The following is a 9037-nucleotide window of genomic DNA, read 5'->3' as shown; positions in this document are numbered from 1 at the left end:
TTTTTGCTTTCAGGTGTGACTGTGAATGTTTGGATGTTCTTATTTCCATAGGGTTTAGGAAGAGATGCTTCAGATGAGTCTCTACAGATAACTTAAATATGCTTGGAAATAATTTTATGTCCCAGTTCTGCCATTTGCTGTATGCAGAGTAGGAAGAATGCATTTTATTTTGGACAAGATAAAATGAGTAATACCAAACACTGGAACTAGTCAGGAGAAATAGCAGTGGGGCTGCAAAAGCCAAGCCTGGAACGACTTAACACGTGCTGCATGTTGTGAATACAGCGTTAATTATCTACTTTTGGCAGATGTAAAACGTGAGTGTAGGTGAATGGGAGGAATGAACGGTGAGAAATGTAACACTTTAACACTCAGAAATGCAACACTGTGACACCAGACCAGCTTTTTAATGCAACTCTGGCACAACCTGGTTCTGCCACGAGGTACAAGATATTGATCTTTTAATGCCCTTTCAGTAGGAACCCGGGGAGCCAGGAGGAGAACAATCAATCCCCAAATAACTGAGTCTGGTGATCAATTGCCTAAGTTAGAGCAATAACTCAGTGAAAATATATCTATATATTGTTCATGAAACTTATTCCCAAAGTTGGACACCACAGGATATTGCACAAAGTTCCAGGAGAGCAGGGGGATGAATAATGGTGTAGTCATCCTTTCCTGGCAAAGGTGCTTACACAAGGAGGAGGAGCAGCCTGAGCAGAATGCTTGGAGAACGCTCTGCAGTACCTCAGGGGAGCAGCTATGCTGTGAAATCATCGTTTTGCCCAAGTTAGAGATGAGGAAAAGAGTTTTTGCCACAAGAATTTGGTACAGCGCGAATTCCTGTTGTTCTGTTCAAGTGTGGGTAGAGGGAAAATGCAACAATGTAGGGAACACGTGTGGAAAGACTAAAACTACAGCTGAGAAAGGTGAAAAACCAGCACAGTTTGTGTATGGGAAGCAGCAGGTTCGATGTTGGCCTGATCCAAACTCATGGAAAACGACTTGGCAGGAAAAGTCTCTTATCCAGCCACGTGTGTGACCTGCAGCTCCTCAGGCTCAGCCTGTCTTGCAGAATTTCGTCCACACTTGTCCACACCCTGTGCCTGCCCTGACACAGCTCTGCTGGCCCACACCTGGAGCAGAATGTGCTGATGTAAATCTGGCATTTGTGCACATAAACGTGTCTGAGTGTCACCAGGGCTACAACAACCGGCGCTTATTGGCAAAAGCGACGCATAAATACTTCACTGGAAAGCCAGATTGTGTGTTAGTCTATAACTGTTCCCCACACCATTAAAACAGCTAGTCACGAAACAGGCTGCCTTGAGCTCAAGCATGAATTTCGGTATTTCTGTTTGCGAGTTTTAATTGGAAATTAGTGCTTAAGCATGGCCATGCAAGGAAGGGGTTTTTAAACAGTTACTCTGGGGTGAAGCAGAAACTGGACGTGCCATGACTGTGTTTCCTTAAGCGTGAATAGCCCACAAGCTGGGCTTCGCTATTAACATCTTAAACGTTGGCTGCTCCCCAAACATCTGCCTCACTAAAGCAACTTCTGATTTCCCAATTTTAGCAGCAGCCTCGGCAGCGGTGACAGCCGCGGTGACAGGCCGCCATGCCTCCCTCCCGCCTGCTCTCATTGCCCCTGGAGCCGCCGAAACCCCTCAGGAGCCGCGGGATCCCTCAGGAGCCGCACCCCCCATCCCCTCAGCCGCTGTTTCCCGCCTCCCGCGCTCGCCCCGCCCTGCCCCGTTGCCGGGCATTCCCGCTCCTCGTTCTGATTGGCTCTCTCCGCCACCGCCTCGCCTCTTCTCCCCGCTCATTGGCTGCTCTCGCTCGTGGGTCCCGCCTCCCGCGCCGCGCGGGCGCTGCCTCAGCGCCTTGGCGGTCCTGCTGCCCATTGTCTCCCGGCGGCCGCCGTAGCGCAGCCCGTACGTGGCAGCGGGGCGGCAGCGGCCAATGATCGGCGGCCCCGTGCGCCGGAAGGGGCGCGGCGCGGGCCGGAAGCGCCGCTCGGTGCCGCCGCCGGTCGCTCCGCCATGTCGCCGGTGCGGGCGGTGCTGGCGCTGGTGGCCGCGCTGGCGGCCCCGGCCGCCGCCTACTTCGTCAGCATCGACGCGCACGCCGAGGAGTGCTTCCTGGAGCGCGTGCCGTCCGGCACCAAGATGGGGCTCATCTTCGAGGTGGCCGAGGGCGGCTTCCTGGACATCGACGTGGAGGTGCGGCGGCGGCGGCGAGGGCCGACCTTGGGGAGCGGGGCCGTCCCGGAGCTGGGCCCGCGCGCTGCGGCCCCGCTGTGTGCGGGGCCCCTCGGGAACGAGCGGCGGCACCGGCGGGAGCGGGGAGCGGGGCCGGAGCCGCTCGCGGGGCTCGGGATGGTCCGAGCGGGGCCGGAGCCGCCGCCGGGCTCGGGATGGTCCGAGCGGGGCCGGAGCCGCCCGCCGGGCTCGGGATGGTCCGAGCGGGGCCGGAGCCGCCCGCCGGGCTCGGGGCGGCCTCGCTGCGCCGCGGGGGCTCCGTGCGGCGGCAGCGCTCAGGGCTCAGCGTGGGCGGTTCGGGCGGGCCCCGGTGCCCGTGCGGTACCACCCCCGGCTCCGCCGCACGAGGCTCGGGCTGTTCCCCCCTTCCCGTGGGGTTTCCGCCCCCACCGCGCTCGGTGCAGCCTCGGCACCGGGAATTGTGTGGCGGGAGGAGCGCCCGCGGTTGCTCTCTGGAATCGGGTGCTGCCCCTCGAGGAGCAGCGTGCTTCCCCGTGCATCGAAGGTGGTGTCTCTAATCCGGGTGGTTGGCATCGGGGAAGTTTTGAGCAAATACTGATCTTCAGAGAGGAATCGAATCAGGAGATGCTGAGTTCGAATTGATTTCATCGTGTTAGAGAGCAGAGAGGGTTTTGTTTGGGATGTCACAGAGGTGGGAGTTGTTGCTGGGAGTCCTGTAGCAGTTGGAAATGACACAAGGCTGTGCCACAGGACAGGGCTGGCAGCTCTGAGATCCCCTTCCCTTGTGGAAGCTCAGCAGCAGTGTGGCCTGGTGGGATGGGAATTCAGGATCACAGTGACCCTGAGAGCTCAGAACTCAGGTGTTCAGTCCTTTTGAAATAGTAACTGCAACAATGCCCGACTGTGTGTCTAAAGTCGATTGGAGAATGGCTTTTTTTCCTTTTTGTTTTCCTTCAGACATCAGAGATAAGGTTTCCCCTGCAGTTGTTAATTTGCCAAAGAGCCAGGGTTTGTGGTTTGCTTGTTCTTGACTGCTTATCTCGACCACAGGAGGCCAGGGAGGGAGGCTTTTGCATGACTTTCTTTACCAAGAAGTTTGTGGGGTTTTTTCGAAGAGATTTCTGTGCGGGGAGCTGCACCAATGAGTTGTGGGAGGGAAAGATTGAAGTGTGCCAAAGCAGCCAGATTGCAGATGGTGCTGGTGCCTGTGATGGTGCATTTGAGAGCTCTGTGTTTGGAATTAAAACCTGTGACCCTCTGTTTTCCCCACGCAGATCACAGGCCCTGATAATAAAGGGATTTATAAAGGCGACCGAGAGTCCAGTGGAAAATACACCTTTGCTGCCCACATGGATGGAACTTACAAGTTTTGCTTTAGCAACAGGATGTCCACCATGACTCCCAAGATAGTGATGTTCACTATCGATATCGGGGAAGCTCCCAAGGGGCAAGACATGGAGACAGAAGGTGAGGAAGAGTCCTGGAAGGAACTCAGCTCCAGCTCGGGAGCCTTTCCCTGCCTGCATGACTTGGGAACTTGAGTAGGGCTCTCAGGATTCCCAGAGAGGTTCCTCCAGGTGGAATTAGCTGTTCTCTTGCACAGCTAAAGTGGATGTTTTTAGTCCTGGTTACACAATTTGAGGCAAAATCACCAGAGAGTCCCATCTGCAGACACTAATGCTTCCATCCTTTAGCCCTTCATCAGTGCCATCCTCTGATTCTTAGCAGGCTCAGCAGTGTGGAGCCTTAGTTGATAAATGTGCTAATAGGAAACTTCTCCCATAGCTGTGTAAATGACTGTTTTATCTGCAGCCTTTTGTCCTGTACCTGTGTTCATCTCTCACGCTTTCCTCTAGGTGGTGGAGATACCTGGGATGGTATGTGGACTGCTTTTTGAAAGCTCCTTAGCATCTTGTCTCTGGCACATGTTCATTCACTAACAGCTAACTTGGCTTTTTCTCTGTAACATTGGTTTGGAGCATGAGAATGTCTTTATTTAATAAACTACCCAAAAGGTCTGATTCTGAGCAATGCTGAGCACCTGCAGGCTCCCAGTGGCAGGTTTATACCCTGAGCAGCTCTTGGGATCAGCTCCTTGCACTGATGGCACTTTGCCTTCAGGTGGTTTTTCATGCCTGACAGAGGATTTAATCAGTTTAGGTGAAATTGAGCTAAAACATTGAACATCCAAGAATGCTGGATGGTTTTGGCAGTGTTTGCCTTCTATTGCTAAAGGGGATGTTGAGTAATCAAAAGCTTTAGGAGGCAATAAGCTGCTCCTAGGTTATGAATTATTACTGATGTGTCAGGGGAAAAACTCAAACTTGTCATTTGCTGTAAAAAAATAAATGTATGCATAGCAAGTTATAAAGTTTATTTATAAATCAATGACTGTAGCTAGAAAGGGCAACCAATTCTTGTTTTCTGTTTTGGCAAGTAAATAACTTGGGCATTGAGTGCTTGATGTCACTTAAAAATAGCACATTCCTAACTTTGGATTTTTTTAAAGACTCAAATCTTTTATTGAGTCTGTTTTATATGTCTGTTTTAAAGAATATTAGTGCAATAGGACAATTTTCTGAATTGATTTTTTTGAGTGTTTTTAGACTGTCCCTGCAACTGTAGTTTCTTCTCCTACCAATAAACTGCACTTACTGCAGTGACCAGTTGGCCATGAAAATAAAGGATTTGAGGTATAGGGAAAGTGAGTGTTTGCACAACTATTGAGATTTTAATTCTGACTTGTATGAGTGTTATTCTCTGGTGCTCTCTTTTGACTGTTCCCCACAAGGTGTGTGCTTTGAATAGCTCTGTTTTCAGACTGTGATCTGAAACACTTAATTTGCAAATAAACCTGTAGTAAGGGAGCTTCCAAGTCAACTGTGTCCCTTGAAAGGAAAATATGTTGGGTTTTGTGACTTTTAAAGAGAGCTGATTGCCCAGGGCGTGTCTGTGGAATGATACCTCAGCCTGATGCTAGAAAACTCTGCAAATGACTTGCCTAATTTATAAATTTGTGATGGACAGATCTTTGAGCGTGGATGTAATAAAAAGATCCTGTGATTGACAGTCAAACCTGAGTAAATCTGAGCTCTCTGAGCCTTCCATTTGCTGAACTGTCTCAAGCTGGTTTTGTGCCATTGGTTTGGTATTTAGCTCCTCTCCTGCTTTCACAACACCACAAGTGAGGGCTGTGCCAGCCTCCCTGGGCATTGTGCCCCCTCAATGCTGGGTTTCAGCTGAGCTTGAAGATCACAGGATGTGATTTTTTGCTTCAGAAAGTGATCTCATGATTTGCCAGCATCATGATCTTGAGCTAAATTCTCAGTCATTCTATTTTTGCAAGCTTAACAACTAGGAAAAGCTGTCATGTTAAGATAATTTGCTTGGAATATATTGGATGATATTGGCAAAATAGATATTAGTGTGTGGTATTGATCTCGTGCATTCTTCCATTCTGTTCTCCTGGAAAAGTATGTGCACACTGGAAATGTGGGCTCTGTGCTGAGTCTGAATTGTGTCTCCTCCTGTTTGGATGTGGAGAAATGTTCTCCCACTTGTTAAACACCACAGAGGCACGTCAGGGAAAGGGCTTCAGAAACTGAGCTTGGCTCTAAGGGTAGGAAGTGTTCAGCTGTACTGCCAGACCTTCTGCAGCAGGAAATTACTTTTAACTGCTCATCAATTCATTGAAATCAGTTTCTCCAGTCATTAACAGACTTTCTGATGCTTCTGAAATTACTCTGCAGCTCATCAGAACAAGCTAGAAGAGATGATTAACGAGTTAGCAGTGGCCATGACAGCGGTGAAGCACGAGCAGGAGTACATGGAGGTCCGGGAGAGAATACATCGAGCAAGTAGGTGCCAGCCCCAGCCACTGCCTCTCCCCTCTGACCTTGTAAATGGCCATTTAAACACCACTCCATGAAAACTGTTCCTACCGACTTCAAAAACAATAATTTAAATCCTGCAGGGCCTGCCCATGGAGTAAAGAATGGAGGTGTTGCTTGCAGTCATCTTTAAATTGGCTTCCCCTCGTTGTTATACAAAATAACATTTGCTTAAGTGATGTAAATTCTGCAGTTGTTTGAGCGATGTATTCATGCAGGTACCAGTGATGGTGTTATTTAACCCATGTACAAGGACAGGTAAACCATGGGATGGTTTTAAATTGAAAGGGAGGTGGTTCAGATCAGATACTGGGGAAAAATTCCTCCCTGGGAGTGTGGTACAGCCCTGGCACAGCGTGCCCAGAGGAGCTGTGGCTGCCCCATCCCTGGGGGTGCCCAGGGAAGGGTCCCTGCCCATGGTGGGGGTGCGATTGGATGGGTTTGAAGGTCCCTTCCAACCCAAACCATTCCATGATTTGGTTCCCAAACTTTGGTTGAACTGTTGCTTCACCCTTGAAGTGGCTGTGGTTTAGTAATTGAGCCAAAGTCTCTTTTTAAAATGTTTTGTCGAAATAGAGCAGAACTACTGCTCCTTTCGTGGGTGAGAATCAAGGGCAAGTATTTTTCATGTGAAAACACAACGTTGTATAAAAGCACTGTCTCCTCAATTATTTGAAGCTATGAATATCTCCAGTTTTGTGCCATTTGTTACTAATGGTCTGATTTAAGAAAAATCAGAATGTTTAGAACCAAAGATGGTGACCCTTCAGAGATCAGCAGTTCCCTGCTTGACCTGGAAAAGCAGGAGGCTTTGTTTGGCAGCTCAGAGGCCAGAAGGGTGGGCAGAATAGAGACAGATGCTGCAGTGTATGTCCAAAGTGGGTTTAAAAACAAACTGTTCAGAAAAATCCCGCTCAGATCTCATCTCTGAGCCTGCAGGGCCCTTCTGGGACACCTGTGATGACCTGACACAAACCCAGTGCTTCCCGTGCAACGCTCAGATTCACTGCAGAATGTTTTCACTTTAGATGCTTTGTTACTTACTACTTTTTTTCTTTTTTTTTTCCCCCAACAGTTAATGACAACACAAACAGCAGAGTGGTTCTTTGGTCATTCTTTGAAGCCCTTGTACTAGTTGCCATGACACTGGGACAAATCTACTACCTGAAGAGGTTTTTTGAAGTCCGAAGGGTGGTGTAAGATCCTTCTGTGGTCTCAGATTTCAGCTCACTCTCTACCAAACATCCTGGTCACAAACAAAAAAAAAAAAAAAAAAAGTCATTTAGTTTCTGAACCCTCTTTACTGAACTGTAAAACTTATTTGCTTATGTTTTCTTCCTAGTTAAGAAAAAAAAGAAAGGAATTGTTTTTATATATCTTCTGTAGCAAAAGCTGTGCTGAAATCTTGTCACTTTATTGGCATCATTTTGTTCCACTGAGATCTGCCCAGTCTGTGTGCTAAGCAAGGTCCAGGCAAGCTGCAAACTCTGTAACTCACTCTAGTAACAAGCTGTTCTGTCTTTTCTAACTTTTTTCCCTGTTTGCAGAAGCACTTGCACTTCTGTCCAGGGAAACGGTACAAGGCCCTAAGGTGACTGTTTGCATCCTTACACCCTTAGCCCTGCAGTAGGTGTTACCAAACTGAAATAATCCCTTCTCCACTCACAGAAACTGCCAAGGAAAAGCTTAAAATTCATACCTAGTTGCTATTTAAAAGACAGTCATCAGCAACTGTCTTAATGATACCAACTTCTTCCCAAAGTTCTTTTTTAATTAAATAGTTGATACAAAAATGCTTTTTTTTTTGTTCTCTGCTCATCACCAAATGTTCCTTACACGGTTTTTAGTCTCTCAGAGGTTTTATTTGGAAGCCAATTGTGTGCAGTGTCTTGGCAAACACTGGTGAACCCTTTGGCTTTTGCAGGTCCAAAGCTCAGACTGTTTGCCCAGTGCCCAGGGCAGAATGTTCAGGAAATCTGGGTTCCTGAGGCCAGAGGGTTCTGGATCCTGGGGGTTCAGTCCACGCTATGCAGCCCTTGTATTTAAGTGCAGTGGCAAACTCTGCCATGATCTGATCAGAATTAGCATAATGCTAAATACTGGTGTGTTTTCTTTTTTCAGGCACATGTAGATTTGTTTTTGTATAAAGTTCCTTTCCTCGGTTCTCTGATGATTGGTTTAAAAATTTAAGAAGCGTCTGATGTGGGTGCTGAGCCAGGATTATGTTGTGACTGATGTATATTAGTTGTAATCATTTTTGGGGGTGGGGCGGGGTCTTTTCCAGGGGGGATCCTCTACAAGTAACACACAACAGTTTTGTACAATTAATTTAAAATTTGTTACAGGTTTTCATGTTCCAGGTAAAGTTTTTTCAACCTCGGGCAAACACTTGCAGCAGTTCTTCAGAGAGGTGGCTGTTACACCTTATTGCAACTGTTGTGTGCCAATATTTTTGTGTAAAACACTGAAAATTGAATTCTAAGATGTACATTTAAAAATTGCTCGTGAATCTAAATATGACCCAGGTTCGATAAATAAACAAATTCTTTAAAAAAATAAAAAGCAGCTTTGTGGTTTTTTTTTTTTTTTAATACCTTAAGGAAGTACAAATTAACACAAAGGAGTTTTTCTAAATTATTTATTGAGTAGTGGCCATAAACTGAACCACAAGAAGTTCCATATCAATGTGATATGAGCACTGGAGCTGCCCACTGCATTCTCCCTCTGTGCAGATATTCCAAACCCACCTGGGTGTGTTCTGTGTCTCCTGCTCCAGATGACTCTGCCTGGGCAGGGGGCTCAGACTGGATGACTCCAGAGTTTTCTCCATCCTAACGATTCTGTGATTCCCTGCTTTCTTAAAATATCAGGAATTTATCCAGAGTCCATCCAGCTTTGGGGGCAGGTAGAATGAATATCAGGTAG

At 47.6% G+C, this 9037-nt stretch overlaps 1 protein-coding gene across 1 annotated transcript; it reads left to right on the top strand.

Annotated features, from left to right (window-relative positions):
- The first annotated feature begins 2011 nt into the window (after positions 1-2011).
- On the top strand, positions 2012-8674 carry TMED2 (transmembrane p24 trafficking protein 2). Its single transcript, XM_036393383.2, has 4 exons — positions 2012-2222; positions 3497-3689; positions 5972-6079; positions 7188-8674. Exons 1-4 carry the CDS (start codon positions 2043-2045, stop codon positions 7310-7312), a joined length of 606 nt encoding a protein of 201 aa, XP_036249276.1. The 5' UTR covers positions 2012-2042; the 3' UTR covers positions 7313-8674.
- The last annotated feature ends 363 nt before the right edge of the window (positions 8675-9037 follow it).

This window comes from Molothrus ater, chromosome 18, assembly GCF_012460135.2.
Source record: "Molothrus ater isolate BHLD 08-10-18 breed brown headed cowbird chromosome 18, BPBGC_Mater_1.1, whole genome shotgun sequence".
Classification (NCBI taxonomy): domain Eukaryota; kingdom Metazoa; phylum Chordata; class Aves; order Passeriformes; family Icteridae; genus Molothrus; species Molothrus ater.
The sequence above is the reverse complement of the archived record's forward strand: the minus strand, read 5'-3'. Positions and strand labels throughout refer to the sequence as shown.